This window comes from Taudactylus pleione, unplaced genomic scaffold, assembly GCF_031769625.1.
Source record: "Taudactylus pleione unplaced genomic scaffold, aTauple2 ptg000282l, whole genome shotgun sequence".
NCBI classification, from domain to species: Eukaryota; Metazoa; Chordata; class Amphibia; order Anura; family Myobatrachidae; genus Taudactylus; species Taudactylus pleione.
Window position 1 is genome coordinate 929,322 of NW_028284684.1, and position 18,668 is coordinate 947,989.

General features: G+C 42.2%; 1 protein-coding gene across 3 annotated transcripts in view; it reads right to left on the bottom strand.

The window, feature by feature from the left end:
• EP400 (E1A binding protein p400) overlaps nucleotides 1-18,668 on the bottom strand; it is a 181,518-nt gene that overhangs the window by 147,260 nt on the left and 15,590 nt on the right. For 2 of the 3 annotated variants that reach the window (XM_088482079.1, XM_088482080.1), the window contains exon 2: nucleotides 16,520-17,884. In XM_088482079.1, the coding sequence (XP_088338205.1) occupies nucleotides 16,520-17,842 (1,323 nt within the window). In that variant the 5' untranslated portion in view covers nucleotides 17,843-17,884. Of the gene's footprint in view, nucleotides 1-14,897; nucleotides 15,009-16,519; nucleotides 17,885-18,668 lie in introns of all 3 variants that reach the window. The other variant, XM_088482077.1, reaches the window with a different exon arrangement.

Below are 18,668 nucleotides of genomic sequence, written 5' to 3' on the forward strand. Positions count from 1 at the left end.
GTTACAGAAGTAAATTACCCCTACCCGTTTGATAATGTTACTGATACAATGGCAATGTCTCCTGACTCTAAAATGTTCCCTTTTCCAAGCATAATTGGGGAGTAAGAAAATGATGAGAACAGCAGTGGAGCACAGAAAGATGTACCCCCGATTGAAGTAGAAAATGTTGTTCAACCAGTTGATGGTATGTCTGATCTGGAAGTGAGAACATGTATATTTGCCTCAAAACAGTTAAAAGACCCAACTCTGGTAATAGCTAGAGAGCATGTAAAAGTGGTTGATGGAAACCCAGTAGAGGCTGAGTAGGTTGTCATTCATTCACATGTCAGTACGTGAAGATTTGTTGCATCAAATGTCCACAAAGGGAGAAGATATTGTGAAGCAATTTATAGTTCCCAGGGCATATAGAAGAATGGCAGTGGACCTGACTTATGGGCACATAACTGCGGGATATCTAGGGGTAGAGAAAATCTCATGCTTCTCAAATGCAGGAAAGATTAGCTGCAGTGGTGCCAATAAGGAGAGAGAGCACTTGGAACAGGCCCAAAAAAGGGTGTACAATCGTAATGTCCAATTACGCACTTTGCTCCTGGGGACAGAGTGCTTATTTGGTTCCCACAGTAGAAAGTAAATTCTTGGCGAAGTGACAAGGACCATTTGAAATCATAGAAATGTGGGTAAGGTTAACTACTGTACCAGCCTGGGAAAAGAAAGATAGAACAGATCTACCATATGAATCTTATAAGACCTTGGAAAGACAGAAAAGCTCTATCAACCTCCCCATTCCCTCTGGTGACCGCAGTACCAATGGTTCCTGAAGTAACAATAGCTCAAATCCTCACAACTATTCAATAGCATGAGGCTAAAGAATTTCTTGTAAGAGATAGAGGGGGCGATGTATTATAACGGCACTCACTTTACCGAGGCGAAGCAGGAAGCACTAATGATGAGATGTATCCCTGCCTGAGTACACAGCGCATCAGCCTAGTGCTGATGCGCGGTGTCTCAGTCCCGGCCGGCTTCACTGTCGATAGCGACAGCTGCAGCGGGGGGAACGGTCAGGTGAACTGACTGTTCATACATAGCCCTGCCTATCTGCTCTGCTACCTTGTAGATAGCAGCGCCGGTAATGATAGGGGTGCATAGCGCCCCTGTCATTTACCGCCCAGGCACCCCAATCATACATGGGGGAGAAGCGGTATCAGCGCACTTAATGTACGCTGATGCCGTTTCGGTGGTTAATACATCTCCCCCAGAGATTTGTTTTCTCACATACCTAATAAGAAAAACAGTCATTAAACCTGACATAATCACTGAACCAGGGGTTTAGGTTAACCTAAAGCTCTATAGAATACCTGAAGTCTAAATAAATTAAAAAATAGTTGGAATTAGATATAATGGAAGAGTCACATAGTGAGTGGTCAAATCTCATTGTACTCATTCTTATGCTTCTGCAATGATTTCCGTAAATTCAACAGAGTGCCTAAGTTTGATGCCTACCCAATGCCTTGTTTGGATGAACTTATTAAGAGCAGAGTCGGCCCTAGGCATAGGCAAACTATGCAAATACCTAGGGCATTTGGAATGCCTAGGGGCATGCACTCCAAGCTTAGGGCCAGCTCAGCTCGACACTGGGCAATGGCGGGAACGGGACAGGCAGATGGCACCTCTGCGCTTACTGTCCTACTGTGATCAGAGCTTTCAACTCAGCTCTGATTGGGCGGCAGCTCATAATACAGCCGGAAGCAGTGGAAGTGGGGAGCAGAGACAGTGGAGGCAGCGGCCAGTAACAAAAATTGCCGCTGGAGGAGGGCTGCTGGGCATGCCCAGCCACAGCAGCTCCTCCTCCCATGGACATTTTTGGAGTCCAGTAGGGACTGCAGGAAGACAAACGGGGGAGGGGGCGCCAATGCTCTTGCTGGCACAGGGCACTAAAATGTCTAGGTACAGATAAGGATTGCAACGGGTGAGGGGTGATGGATGTTGCTGACTGCTGCTGTAATCTGTACTGCTGATTGATTGGTGCTGTGCTGAGAGAGGGATGCTGGGTCAGAGGCAGAACTAGCGACAGTGGGGTACCACCCAAAATCTTGCCTACGGCATCAAACTGGTTAGGGCCAGCTCTGATTAAGAGGTTAGGAACAGCTCAATACAATAGACCAAAGGGTACTGGCAAGTGCCGTTGACAGACAAGGGAAAAGAATAGACAGCTTTTCTGCACTGGAGGGTCATTTGGGCTACACGGGGCACCCTCCTCTTTTCAGCGGATGATGGCTAAAATTCTAAGTCCTCACCAACAGTATACTGCTGCTTATCTTGATTATATAGTCCTGATTGGCAGTCTCACTTACCAAGGGTACAAGCATGTAGGGCTCCATTGGTGAGGCAGGACTGACAGCCAGCACAAAAAAGTCCTGCTTAGGGATGAAAGAGGTGAAGTATCTCAAATGCAGCATAGGCAGAAGTTTGATAAAGTATCAACATCATAAAAGTGAGGCAATACAAAATTGTCCACGACCTCTAAATAAGAAGGTGAGAGCTTCGGAATCACAGGGTGTAATATTAGATTTATATCTAATTTTGCCACCATTGCTGTCCCTTTTATGACCTTACCAAGGATAAACAGTCAGCTATGGTAAGTGAAATCCTGAAGTAGAAAAGGCTTTTCAGACATTGAAGGTAGCATTGTGCATGAAACCAGTTTGATTACACCTGACTTTAAAAATTAATTTGTCGTGCAGACAGATGCATGAGATGAAGGGATAGGTGCTGTGTTGTCTCAAAGAAAAGATGTTGAAGAGCATTCTCTTATTTAAGTAGGAATTGAATATACATTAGAGAAATCATGCCTCTATTGAAAAATAAGCATTGGCTATAAAATTTGCATTAGAAACACTAAGGTACTAGGGTAGATTGATTACGGATCATACTGCGTTGAAGTGGATAGCTAATAATAAAAAGATCAATGGAAGAATAACTAGATGGTTCTTGGCATTGCAAAATTTCAGTTAAGAATACAGATATGTCCTTCCTACATTATGAGTAGCGTTACATAGGTGGTGTGGAAAACAGCAGCTGATACTGTAACATAGCATTTCGTATGGAGATACAGCTGCAGACGCACATTGAACATACACATGCCACATATTATTTTAATAAGCCAGGTCTGCTTGTACATGTTATTAGCCTTGCGAACAAGACACATTTGTGGTGAATAAGGCGCACGAAAAGATGCTTGACATGAGTAGACTCGCACGGGACTAGGATCGACTAGAAGGGCTGTTTAACGCGACTGCAGCAAGGATGACGGAGGACACATCTGTAGACCGGAAAGCCAAGTGGTCAACGCAGATGCTTTGTCCCGTGATTTTTGCTTAGGGGCTACAGATGTTCCGCCCCACAGATCAAAACAGAAGGGGGGGGGGGATATGTGACAAAAACACTGGAAAGGTTGTCAGGGGGAGATATATATGCCCAAGGTGTTAATCTTCTGTCTGGTAGAAAGAAGCTGATTAGCAGCCATGGTTGCCAGACCACATGTGGGAGGCTGATAAAAGGTGTATCCACTTCTGTAGTCAGTCTCTCACTGCCTGGGGAACAGATCAGAAGCCTGTTGAGAGATTGTGATTACTGAATGTTAGTGGTGTGCTAAAGACTTGTGTTTTGTGAGAGGGACATTAGGTCCTTACACTCTGAAAGAGGTAATCATTTTATTTTGTTAGAGTTGGACAGGCCAGGATTTACTTTTATGTTTCATTTTTGTGCTGCTAATAAAACTAGCTGTAGTTACTTGAACCAAGGCCTTGGACTGGTGTACTACTGCTTGGCTGCTGCATGACAAGTGCAGCCGTTTACCCCCGGAGATGCCACACTCACCCTGATCTTGCAACAACATAAAAGGTTGACCCTTTACATTTACTCTCCTAGTATGCTGTTTAAAAAGGAAATGTCCCCTTTACCATGTGTTGGTCATCAGATACAAAAGAACACAAAAGTAACATATTTAGCAGGAAAGAGGAGATGGGCTGGAAGTGAAGAGGTATAGGCGGAAAACAGGAGAGTTAGCAATCGTGATGATGATGATGGTAGTAGTGGTAATAATAGTATTGATAATACTAGCAACAAATGAAACTGGTTGACATTATGTGAGAAGGCAAACTGGTGAGCAAGGGATATGTAAGCAGTAAGCTGTAGGAGAAAAGCTTGTGGGCAAAAGAGGCCACTGAAGAAAAATGTGAATGTGAGGGAATAGCTGTGGGTAGAGTGGTATGTAAGCATGAATCTGGTGGGCAGGAGTAGCATGTGAGGGAAGTGCTGGCAGGCAGGTGATCATGTGACGGAAAATGTGGTGGGCAGGGGGGGAAAGCGGTTGGAGATCTTAATGATTTTACTGATTTAGAATAGACATTTTATGTATAATACAGATACAGGCCCTGATTCAGAGTCGGACGCTCTGACAGAGCGCTCGCTCTGAATCAGGGCCATCCTTATCTTTTTTAAGAGCGGCCTCCTGGCCGCTCGCATAGCTGTGGGTGACCACCCACAGCTTATGTGAGCGGCCAAAATGATGGTCGCGATGGTCAAGACCATCGCGACCATCGGGCTTGCGACGAGACCCTTGCGGTAGGGTCTCTTTGCCGCAAGCCCTGGAGTGCTTTTGGCTCTATCAGAGCCAAAAGCACTCCCACTGACATCACTAGTGATGTCAGTGGGGCCGGCCCCAGACAGTAGGCATTCCCATGGGAACGCCTCCCGTCTGGGCAGCCACGCCCCCGGCACGTCCACCAAAGGGGCGTGCTGTCACTTACCATCGACAGCATGCCCCCTTTGGTGCGAGACCCATAATAACGGCTTGGCCGTCGTTATTCGGATCTCGCGCATGCGCACAACAGAGCCGCCTGTCGTGCGCATGCGCACTTGGGCAACATCGACCCGCTTGCGAGCGCTCAGCGCTCGCGAGCGGGTCTGAATTAGGCCCACAGTACACAGGTATTTAACTTTGCATAATAAATAGATAAGGGACTCAAACTAATCATTCCAAAAAAAGTTTGTTGCTGGAAAAACTTGTTTTGCTTTGTTTTTTTAATCTAACATTTGCAATAATATCAGTGTCATATTGACGCTGCGCTACGGTATGAGCCCTCCCTTGTTCTATTTCTGTTCTGCACAACTCCTGATTTATGAGTAGGGTTTAGAGGTGGTCTGAGCTGCCTACCTCCTCTACTCTTTTAGGTAGTGCAAAACACTGGACTGCCTCCTCCCCTGCCAGCTACACATCTGAGAGCTCCAGCCTCAGATGGGGCAGGATGTTACCTTGGCATTCACTTATGTGGTGTCTGTGTTGTCTGAGTGAGAGGGTTCCTGTTCGGCTAAGATAACAATGTTGTATCTGGATTTATGCTGCTACTGAAGGACATGAACCAGTTCCACGCTGTGGCAGGAGTTGCTGTTCTCCAAAATTGTTGAATCAGTGGCACTCTTGGCTCTGGCAGGTGAGGTACAACGGACAGGATGTGGCCTGGGATCAGCTGCTACTCACCTCTGCGCTGGCGTCCTTGGGCTTAGGTGTCCAAACGCTGGGAGTGGAGGTGAGTGGGGTCCGCTAGGGCTTCTGTGCGTGCGTCCTGGTTTCCGGGGTGCCGGGCATGGGTGCAGCCATGTTGGTTCATATCACCTGACTAGTCTCTCCCAATGGTAGTCCTGTGGTCACTCAGCTGATCCTCTGATCCAATAATCAGCTACCCAGGGGTATTTAAGTCTGACTCCAGGAACAGGTAACTGCTGTTCAACTTCGCTGTTCTAGTGACTTGTGTTCTCATCAGTGTTGCACTGTGTTTTCCCTTCAGAGTGTTGCTTCAGCCCACTTACAGTTCTCTAGTATTCCTGCATTAGCTCCCGTGTTATTTTCTGTCTGAGACTTAGGGCCTGATTCAGACCCGCTCACGAGCGCACAGCACTGGAAAGCGGGTCAATGGTCCCCCACTGCACATGCGCACACGAGAGCCGGCGTGCGCATGCGCGAGACCCGGCCAGCAACAGGCGCTCCATCTCACTAAGGGTCTCACACCAAAGCTGTCGATTGTGATTGATAGCTTGCCCCGTTTTGGAAGCGGGCAGGGGGGGTGGCTGGCCAAACGGAGGTGTTCCCGAAGGAACGTCTGCCGCTTGGGGGCAGCCCCACTGACATCACGAAAGCTCACTGGGGACATCACGAAAGCTCACTGAATGGTCGTGACCATCGCGACCATCACCTGGCCACTCGCTAAAGATGTGGGTGGTCACCCACAGCTTGGCGAGCGGCCTGGAGGCCATCTTTAAAAAAAAAACAGGGCCGCCCGGATTCAGAGCAAGCGCTCTCAAAGAGCGTCCGGCTCTGAATCAGGCCCTTAGTTCTCTCCCAGTACTGTCTTGTTTGTTTCTATGCCTGTGTGTCTTGTAATGTTCTGCCAGTTCTTCTGCAATTTCCCTATGTTACTGAGGTGTCAGATTACCTGCTATTACTAATTAGCTCCCAGCTGCATCTCTCAGCATTCCCAGTGTATGCTTGTGTCTACTATGCTCTATGTCTTGTCTGTGCAAATCAGCTCCTGCATTTCTAGCATTCCCAGTATATGCCTATGTCCAATCTGCTCTATGTTAGTCTGTGCAATCAGCACCTGGATTTCTCAGCAATCTTCAGTACATTTTTCAGTATTCCCATGCAAGCCTGTGATTAGGATCTCTACAGTGTCCTAGCATTTACGTAATTAAATATGGTTCCGGTCTTCTGCCATTCCCAGGTACCTGTCCAGAGGGCCGCGACCTGCTCACTTGGTGTGGCGAAAACCAAATCCCAATTGGAGGGGTCACTAGAGAAAACTACGAAGTGAGTTAGAATCCGCGCCTCTAGGCAGGTCTAGCCAAACTTGGGTTCGGCCGCAAGTAGGAGATCTAGTTCAGTCACGTCCTTAGTCACCCGAACCCCTCGGTTCACCGTCCTCCACAGAGGAACACTTGCACCAGATCGTGACAACATCATTCTGCCTAGACTGCCCTTCACAGCCAAGGCACTCGTGGTGGTTGCTGACCTGGATAAGGAGACCCTGCTGGGTGAGCGTGTGGTGGTGGGACTCAGTATCTAATGTATGCAACATGTTGTTCCGGCGTTGGCACATCAGTGTTTACCTATATCATTGTGGACCATGACAATAAAAGGTACTGGGCACACTATTGCAGCCACGAAAGCGCCTTTTGCCGTAGTGTGACTGCGTCTTTATGCTAAGGCCGCAGCTGATGGAATTCATATAGAGACGAGTTAAGCTGCACCATCAGAGATTGCACCAGTCCTATGGCAGGTGCAAATTCTCCATCTGAATATGCCCGCCGGGGTCAGTGCGGTCTCTGGCTAGCCACTTCCGTTACCACCCAGTAATGCCCACTGAAATTGCATCGCCCTGTGCACAAACTCATTCTTCGGCTCTCGTCTGTAACCATCGGGGCGCATTTGTGACTCGAATGCATGAACAGACTAAAAACATTGCCGCCTAGCGTGCAGCATTGACATTACGTGCACCCCTAAATCAGGCCTACTGAGTGGTGCCAGTATGATAATGAGCATCTTGGCATATAGCTGTATATCCCCAAGCTCTTGGTTAGATCCACCGAGCTAGGTGTGATGCTGTTATTGGCTGGGATAGCATTTTCTAATTGCCTTCAAATCTATTATATTGGATTTTGCCGCTTGTGATTCTTATAGAACTTAAATATAGGTGCAACTAAGGGGCAACTTAACAAGTACTTACATTAGTATACAAATTACCACAAACTTGTTATGCTTCAAGTCAGAGCTTTTAATTCAAAAACATAGTTAACGGTATTTTGGTTGAAGTTAAGAATCCGAGATTAGTCTTATGAAAGGAAGCAAGCTTGTTTCAAAGTCTATTTAGATATATTTTTAAAGCAATGGGACAGGATGTTGGGTAACACTTTGTTTTACTTTTTTTTTTACAAATCTTTTTATTGAATCAGAGACATATAGACATACAATTCAATTCAACATTAAGTCAAAAGCAAATTTGTGGATACAAATTGGCAAACAATTTAAATTTGATGTAACAAAATATCAGGACATATATGATACAATATATAGATAACATTGTATTGAAAATAAAATTACTATAAATTATGTAAGTAATATAGGTGAAGGGTGCATCGTGTGGGATATCACCTTGGAGCCACTGGAGGATCGTTGTCAAGCAAACGTAAAAGGTACCACGAGGAAGAAGAAAAACATTTAGTAAGAAGTTGTAGAGTAGTTATTGGAAGTGTAGAAATATAGCTCTCCCATATTTCAAAAAATTTTGCCACCCTGGACTCTTTGTCCAAAGAGGCCTCCATCCAATCCATTTGGAACAAATAAAATAACTTCTCTTTAAATAGTGAAAAGGGGGGTGTACCTGGCTGATTCCAGACCTGTAAAATAGTTTTCTTAGCGGCCGCGCTAACCGTCAACAGCAGTCTGTGACAACCTTTTGTTATATGCTGATCTTGGGGGAAAATACCCAATACTGCCCATAGGGGATCAAATGGCACAAAATTGACTAAATTATCCATAGCATATTTGCGAACCCTCAGCCAAAATATTCTGACCAGGGGGCAAGACCACAGACAATGAAAACTATCTGCGTTGTCTTCCCCACAGCGGCGACATGTGTGTGAGGTCGAGGATCCCATCAGGAAGCTACGATGTGGGCTAATATATGTTCTGTGGTTGACATTTAGAAATAATTTTTGATAAGAGCTAGCAGAGATAAGTCGACAGGAGTCATATAAATTCTTGAAAAGAACATCAGGTGTGAGTTGGGGGAATTGGCGTGTCCATAAGGGCAAACCTGTTTGAAGAGTGTTGTAATCTAAGCTATCTCTCAAAAATAAGTAATGGTGAGATATCGCTTTACATGAGGGTGGGGGGACCGATAGTAATGCATCTAAATTGTTGACCCAATCTTTTTCTGAAAAATATTTAGTGACTTGCTTTATATAATGTTATACTTGGTAATAGGCAAAAGGAAAACAGGATAAAAACTTAAATTTCTCTACCACCCCATGTAACGTGAGAGGACCTCTAAGATCAGAATCCACCAGATATCGTACAGATTGAATACACCGGGCAGCCCACACTGAAAAAGGGAATGTAGCACTCCCATGCTGAAATTCTGGGTTTCGGTGTAGGGAGACAGAGTTTTATGGGCATTCAATCCCTGCTTGTGCCTTAATATGTGCCACACCCTGCGTGTGGTCCATAAAAGAGGGTTGGCTTTTTGATCCAAGGTAATTTCACAGTCATGAAGATGTAAAAAGGAGGTTAGATTATAATCTGTTAAAAAAATTTCTTCCAGGGCTAAATCAGTGTAAATAGATGTGCCATTCAACCAATCTCGTAAATGGCGTAGTAAAGCGGCATGGTTATAATGAACGATATTTGGGAAATTAATTCCCCGTTGGATTTGCATTGTTGGAGCCGAATCAGACCAATTCTACTTCGTTTATTGTTCCAAATAAACCTAACAAATGATGTGTTAAGTTTTTTAATGTCTTCTTGAGACAGTAGTAACGGTAAGGATTGGAACAAGTAGAACAATCAGGTAATCGCTATCATTTTAAGCAAGCTTGCCCTACCCAGGTAAGAGAGCCGAAGATGCCCCCAACCACTTAGAACCCCAAGCAAAGGTTTAATAGCCCTGGATATATTGGTATAATATAGGGATGAGGGATTTTTAGTTATCTGAACTCCCAGGTATGTAAAACACCCCTTTGCCCAGGTAAAGGGTACATTGGCGTGTCATTGTGGGAGAGGAAACCCAGGCCGCAGGTATAAAGCTATAGATTTTTCTTAATTTACCCGGAGTCCAGAAATATCTCCAAATTCTTTAAGCAAAGATAATAGATAAGTTATAGAAGTATTGGGTTGAGACAAATACAGGAGTACATCGTCTGCAAACGCCATCACCTTAAGTTCACTAGTACCTATCTTAATGCCTCTAATAGAAGAATCCTGCTGAATTAGACTGAGTAGGGGATCCAATGACAAATTAAAAAGAAGAGGGGACATTGGACACCCCTGTCTAGTGCCTCTATGTAGTCTCATCATGCCTTCCCAGTAAACCATTAATTAGAAGATTAGTCTGTGGAGAGTTATAGAAATAATGCATTAACTTAATAAAGTCTTGTCCAAAGACTCTACGTGACAGACTTTCGAATAAGTGGAGCCAAAGAATGGTGTCAAAGGCCTTGTGTGTATCAAGACTTAGCAGTAAATTGGAGGAGGATACATCTTGGGAAGAAACAACGGTAGCCACTATTGCTGACCGAATATCTTTGACCGAATGTCTGCCCTTTACGAATCCAAGTTTGTGTGGTGTCAATAAGTTAGGGAGAATAGATTGTAATCTATTGGCCATGATTTTTGCCAGAACTTTGAAATCGACATTGAGCAAGGAGATGGGTCGATAGGGGCCACCAACTGGGGGTCTCTGTCGGGTTTGGGCAAAAAAATAGTATGAGAGGAGTTAAATGATGGGTATGGAGGGGATTGTCTATGTATTAGATGAAATAAATCTAACAAAATTGGAGACACCTCCTGGCGTAACATTTTGTAGTAGTCACTTTGTTTTACTTTTAATATTAAGCAGCTTGTGACAGTTGATTGGCCTTTATTGTAGCGGTAATAACTTGTTTGCTGGTGTATTAGCAATTGTGTGCATTACTGTAATGCATAATATTTGTTGGGGGAACTTCTATATAGCATAATATGTGGGCAGTCCTGTATGGCACAATAATCTAATTTAACTAGTATTTAAAATCCTTTTTTTTGTAAATTTAAATAAAGCTTATACATTTAATATAATAGTTCTTTGGGTTGTACCTGTAACTTTGATCAGAATTTGCTATACATAAAAAGTAGTTCTTACAGAAAATAAAAATTAAAAAACTCAAACTGAATTTTGTAGAGTAGGCCTAAATCTTATGTAGGAAAACTGCTTACAATACAAAAACATATTGCTTAATTTACTTCTCATAACATTGTATGGGAAAAATACAAACATACAATAATTACTAAATAAGTACATACTTTTTTCATGATTGTAAACTCCCTAGGTTGGATGATGCTTCATTTACTTCCCTTAATGCCCCATAGACAGATTAAGAGGTCTTGGAAGGTATTAAGAGCCTGATTCAGAGATGTACACTAACCCAATGGTTAGCGCACATCTCCGATATTTTGGGGTCTACGCATGCCCCCTTTTCCCACTGATGCACGTTCTAGAGGTGGAACCTTTAGCACTTAGAATCAGGGAACTTCTTCTCTAGGCATATCAGTATCATCATCATTATGTTTATTTTCAGACGATATCTTGCTGTTTGTTAATGACCCAGAGACATCCCTACCTCTTTTATGTGCTAATATTGGGGGCAATTCAATTCTTAGGGAATTGAATAGCGTCAGGAGGGAGCTCCCGGAGCTGCTCAATTCATTGTGTTGTTTAGTCCGACAAATGTTTTCTTCTCGCACCCTTCTAAAGGTGCGAGAAGAAATCAGACTAAAGTGTCGGCCGAGAAGCAGTTTTCCGGCTTGGCGCAGTGTTGCGGCCGGCACTTTAGTCATAGAATGCCGGTTCTCGTGACTAAACACCCAGGGTAAGTCACGAGAACCGGCATTATCCGTAAACTGTAATGCTGGGTACACACTGGCAAATATGTTGGCCAATCAATTGATCGGCCAATAGAATGTAAGCTCTCACGAGCAGGAACCTCTTCCCTCATAAGCTTCTCTTTACATTTTCTTCTACTCCTTACTCCCCACAAGGGCACCTAACACGTGACTGCCAACTCCCTGCTGCTTATTGTGAGTGCTTTAATCGCTATTGCAGCAATGTATATAAACCATGTCCTTGTCCTGCACTGTAATGTACTGTAAGTTACTTGTTTCTTGTTCACTTATTAGTTTTATGTACTATGTAATGCGCTGCGGAACACTTGTGGCGCCATATAAATAAAGGATAATAATAATAATATGCCCATGAGCCAGTGTGTACCAGCGATATGTCTGTAAACGACAGATATATCTGTCCATCGTGCTGTGTATACGGGCGAACAGCCGACCGCCCATAGACTTGCAGCGGCAGCCGCGGGGAGGGGGCCGCGGCGCTGCCCCTGGCCAGTGGGACCCGCAGACAGAAGGAAGATGATGGTTGTTCATACACTCGATATGCAGATATATCTGCCTGGTGTGTACCCAGCTTTACTCACATACACTTCTATAGAAAGCTATCAGCGTTCCTAAACTGGTCCCATTGTCTCTGTATAATGTTTAATAAACTTTGCCTAAAGCATACTGCACATTAGCTGCAGTTTGGAACCATCCTGTGGGCTGTACCTGTGACTCGGAAATCTTGCACATGCCCACTGTGTGGAAAGGAGGAATGCAAAAGCAAGTAAGTTGTTTGACACTCTGGGATTCTGGGAAGTGTTGATTACCTGCCCTAGCACAAAAAGTAAATGAGATCCTAGGAGATTTCAATAAGCAAGATGAACACAAAAGAAAATGAAAAGCACTAAGCTACACACTGACTGCTTAGGACAAGTTTATATATCTTTAAATTATAGGTTTTTTGTACACATGTTAATTTGATAAATAATAATGGGACTTATTAATAGCTACTAACTGAAAGGACCATGATTTTCCCGTAGATATAAAGTATATGCTTCTTTTAATATACAGCAATATGACTAATTTAAGACTTATACAAGAGCCTAGCAGAGAGGTAGTAGCAACAGTGAGAACTGTGATAAGTAATTTTGTCTGTGTTCATTAACCACACAGTCAGAACAATCAGTTGGCGTAGTAGTGGAAGAGGATATTTTTATGCTCGTTGGCAAGCCTTCTAGCTAGATATCAATCATTCATATTTATGTATTGCCTTCTGACTGCCAGAATATATATATATAGTATAAACAAACTGCATTTTTGGTTGTTAATACTATAAAATATTCTCTCCTTTGAAAATGATGGTCAAGCATCTGAAAACGGTGTTTCAGAGTACTTAAATAGTTATACATTTAGATACAAAAGGTAGAGGTTTAGAGTAGCCAAAGAAAGCAGAGAGAAGGGGTTGGCGGGAGAAACAATAGGAGAAAGCCAACAAAGACAGCTGATGCGACAGAGCCAGAAAATAACACAAGCCAATGATACTGCTGGGTTAAGTAGAAAAATAAACAGAAAAAGCTCTGAGTCCAAGCAATGCAGCTAGTAAGCCTTTACATGAACACTAATACAAAATAGCACATGTATGTTTAGTTCCACTAAACTTTAAGATGCTTAATATAAAATTGCTACCGGACACATTCCCAAACCCCCAGGGCTCTAAAATGAATAATGTAAAGACAATAGCATGTACTCAGTAAGTCAAGGATACTTATGCTGGTCATACACACAGAGCTATGATTGGCAATACTGTATCTCCAAATTGGCCAGAAAATTATCAGTATGCCTTAAAAAATCCAGTTCATATGAGCCTGGGAGCAAGTATTGTGTGGGGACTTAATTGCATACATTTTACAAGATACAGTTAAAAGAAAAAGTTTATTGATCCCTTAATCTTTGTCCAATCTTCTGGATAGATCACGTTTCCACCCAAATGAAGATGCCGAATCAGATTTCATGTGGCTAATTTAAAAGGTTCAACCGTATAATGAGACACCTTGGTATTGGGAACTTTGACATATTCAGTTGTGAATGTTAAAAGTTGCATTTTTATATTGGATCAAATTGAATGTTAGGTTTTCTGGGCCTTCAAGTACTGGGAAGGTAAAGGCACAGCGGCACAGCACAGATGCTAATTTTCTATATAAAGTCTACTAAAGATAGGGATAGTATAGCATCTGATTCTATCTGACAGAGGCCAGGAGCATCGGTGCCAGAGACAAAGGATTAGGAAATAGGGATTATAAATATAAATAAGTGATTCTCTTTTTTTTCTACCAAAGGACAATTTAAAAAAAAAAAATTTTGAGGACACATTGTTGACCCCGCAGATGAATACGAATAAAAAAAATATTTATTATTTCAAAACAACATATTGCATAAAAATACAAGTTTGAAAACAAAGTGCACCATTTATACACTATGGTCATTGTTTATTTGTGGTGCAATGAAATTATTCAGTAGTGATATCAATTTTATTTGTTTAAAAAATTCCCCCAAATGATAAGAATAAAACAACTTCATCATATGATGACCACGCTGTCTTAAGTTTGTTCCATTTGGCCATTAAGAAGAGGCTACACAGGCTGCTTTATTATGAGTGTTTTTTTAGATCACAAAATGGTTCATGCTATTGTCTGCATATTGAGCAGAGGCGAATCTATGAGCAGATGAATGCTTGGTATCTTACAATCTGAATACTATACTTATGGATAGAAATAAAAGCAAATGCTTCACAAGAAAAATGGAAAAAATAAAACGAAGACAAATACAAGAATCACACAAGCTTTTACTTGTGAAATTGTCACAAAAATGGAGCTCATGCATTTCAATGGTTTGAAACTTATACTTGGGCCCTTTCACCCCCGAGTTTGGCGGCATCGGTGGAATGCTGGATTTCAGGAGTTAGCAGATCATTTAGTGTCAAAATGGATCTGCAAAGTGTCACCCCACCATATATCAGTATGAGAAAACTGTAAACTCCAAAGCTCCTGTACATATTGCTCTCGGGGTGAAGGAGTTATATGAGAAAATGATGGCCTTTAAAATATGGAAAAACAGATAAAATATCTGCTTACAACAAAAAAACTGGAATGGATGGGAAAAAAAAGTAAATCTGAGATGAGGCCACATTGTAGAACCATCAAAAAGGTACCTGAAATGGCTGCTGCTGGGATGAAAAAGCAGCAGAAACATTGGGAGGAAGCTGGGTTGCTATAGCAACAGGAGTACCAGTCTGCCCATCTTTTCCTGTCACAATCTTTACCTGAGAGAAAATATTTCAAGAAGAGGGAAAATCATTTTCGTTTGGATTTTTGTTTCTCACCCATATTAAAATGGATTCAAATAATCATATAAAAACAATACAGCCTTCTGTTGCCGGCACAAATTATACTGATTTTTTATATTCTTTTGAAACTAAAGAATTTGAGATGCTCAAAGTGAGCTATATATTAGTTTTCCATTCTAAGATGGCTGTGCACGAGATTGCCAGTGTATACAATAGATGATAACAAGTTGTCCCATTTACACAGGAACTAATAGTCACTGGTTAGTCACCATTCCATGTCTAAAGGAAGGCAAAGTGGCATGACAGACAGGTGTCACTCAAAGGAGGCCCCAACACTTAGTAAGCAATGGATGCTGGAGCAAATAGTTGACCACACAACCCTTGGAAAAGGGAATACTCCCAGGGGTGGGTTGAGGAGCACGGCAATAGCAAGAAGTGGGTAAACAATAGAAAGAAAGAGGGAAAGAAAGACAAGAAAGTAAGAATTAAACAAGTAAAGCAGAAATGTTTTATTATATATTGCTGACTGCCCAGACTAACACATTGCCTGCTTGACTCATCCTCAAATATGAATGGCTTGCTTAATATGGGATAAAGTAAAAATATATGTCCTTTGCTCCCTATATAAGGTTAGGATTGTCTCCATATCACGGATCAGTGTACTATGCCAAGTATACCCTTTAGAATAACAAGAAAGACCTAAAAAAATATCAGGAGTCATTAAGGTGGTGTCAAGATTTCACACGTGTTATTCTTTTTACAATTGATATCAAATCATGTTCAGCGTGACAGGATATAATGGCTATGCGTTTGTATCTGGCATTTAATCCTAACTACCTACAGGAGTTTCAGAGCATTCAGTAATGCCTATCCACCAAAAATCTTGTCTACTCTGATAACTGGAAATAAGTGCAGGGTTTACTAGAAGCCACAAAAGCAACACAACAAATAAACAAAACACAACAATAAATATGTTCTATTTCCAAAGGAGAAATGCTTCTTAATAGCAAGTACTTTGAGAGAGAAGGGGATTTCCCTTAAATATATTTAATGGGAACATTAGTAGGCAGCACTAATAGATATATTTATCCTATTTATAACACATAACTTTCATGCCAAGATGTCCTAAGGGGATTTTTTTAGGTCACATTGACACATGACATTATTTTCCACATGGCAGCTAGGCTGCGTGCAACATTAAGGCCCCCTGTGTTTTCAATTCACTTATATGTTGTACATCAAAGAGCATGATTTCTATCCTTCACAAACTCTTTTTTATCTCCGTTGTGAAAGATAAGATTTGAAACAAACAAATACTTTTTTTTTTACCCAAAATTGTTATCCATGTCAATTTAAAACAATAAAGAAAGATGGAACCACCTAAAATCCTATATAAAAGAAAATGGCAAATTTACTTTCACATTGGTCTAGAAGGAATTATAAACCTAACTCAATGTTTACAAAATGGAACAAATAGCTGATTTTACCTCATCGTTAATAACCTCTGATTGCTCTTCTTCTTCCTCCTCTTCCAGATCCAAGTCATTTTGCCTAAGGTAACCATGGAGGCCCATTGAAGGTTTCTTTTTGAAGGCCAAGAAATCCATCATATTTCCTTGAAAGTGTTGTAAGAAGAACAACTCAATCAGGTATTCTTTGAAGTGTTCCTTTAACATTTTCATATTTTTGTGGTGATGTTCCAAGCACTGTTTTCTCATCTGAGCATCTTCAGCATTTGCAGGAGGAATCTCTTCAAGTTTCTTACTTTGTTTCCGGACAGTGCTTACTGTTGGAGTAAGAGGAAGACCAGAGAGTCCCTGTGGACCAGGGACTCGAGATGGACTTGTTGGTGTAGGTGGTGATGTTATCCCAAAAGATGAAGCTCCAGTTACACCAGCTATCATTCCCCCGGCTGTCCTATCAAAGTTAATGGTCCTGCCCAACTGCTGGCCATGAAGCACCTGCTGCTGTTGGATGAGCTGACCTTGTATAATACTACTTATCTGTGGTGGTAGGTTAGTTGTTGTTATGTGGCTCGGTGTAGACAATGTCTGCATATTTGTTCCACCTGCCACAGGACTCTGAGGCCCAAGGTGATGGATAGTGCCTCCTGTTTGAGAGTGAGGTTGTGAAAGTCTGCGCTCTCTCATGGTAGCCTGTGCCGCTCCTGATGGAAGTTGTACCTGTGCTGTGGCTCCCTGTGTAATTTGGGCAAGGCCAGATCCCTCTTGAAAAACAAAATGTCCACCATTTGAAGGGCTCAAACTGATCTGTCTCACAAGCACACTGGCATCCACAAATCCACGTGTGGGGCTCTGGCTACACATTCCCAAACTAGCTCCAGCAGTTCCTGCTCTGACACCCTGTAATGCTTGGATTGGAACAGCACTGGGTTGTGTGGGGCTCTGTGTCTGGACCTGTTGAGACATTGGAGAAGTAACTTGAATATAAGATGGAGACCCATGTTCAAACCTCCTTGGCTGGGAACTGAACTGGAAACCAGGAGAGGCTGGGTTAGGTATAGGCAGGGGTGTCAGAGTTATCTGCTGATTACCTGCTACCACTTGCCCTACATTTTGTAGAGTTATATTCACATTCTGACCTGCAACCGGATTCCGGCTCATTATCAATTGCTGTATTTGGTAACTAGGGGATTGGGGTCCAGGTGAACTAACTGCTGGGGCAAATGAAGGAGCAGGAGACTGGGGCAAAGTTGTCTGCATGGATGCTTCCTCTCCATCATTGCCAGTGAAGGATTTGGACCTCTGAAGTTGTCGTGGAGTGCTTGGTGGCCCATTTCCATGATGCATTGTTATAATTTTCTGTTGAGTTCACTAGATAACAAAGCATTCCTAAAAATCAAACAGAAAAAACGACATAAAAAATAATTTTTACTTAAAATAATTTTTTATACATATTACTATTATCTTATTGCAAATAAATTACACACATAAATTATACATACAGTGAATAAGCTGAGAAATAGTTAACAATATTTTAAGCTTATGTTGAGCAAAGATAAAATGTATGGACCTCTTGACTGTTTAGACAATGGAATTTGTGAAAACAGAGATTTTCAGCGTGTTGCAAATCGCAGTATGTGAGAGGCAAAATATCCAGAAAATCAGAAATCAAAATATTTTCAAACACACGCCACCGCAAATCGTCATTACAATTTTTCCAAGGTACAATTACAAAATGTAGAATGTAATATCTGTCAAGTACAAAAATCACAGAAAAATACAAGTGGTTGTGACAGGCAAGAGAGCTGCAATATATACTGTAAGCACTGATTGATATGATAAACAAATATTCTGTGTGGTGTAATACATAATATGGTGGTCCTGATAAATAGAGAATAACAATAAGGTCTGGTCCTCTATATGTTGAACAAACCTGTGCCAACCCCCCCCCCCCACCCCACTTACAAAAATATTGTACTAAGATATATAACAAATGATAAAATACAGATGTGTCCAGCTACATCTTTGCCAATCGCGCTACAAATGTGCGCACGCATCATGCCATGCGATTACCCGCAGCAGCATACTCTATGGACCGTACCCTATGGCAGCATACTCTATGGTACCCTATGGCGCGCACTGTGATCGCACTAGGAAAGCGCGGGTGCGAACG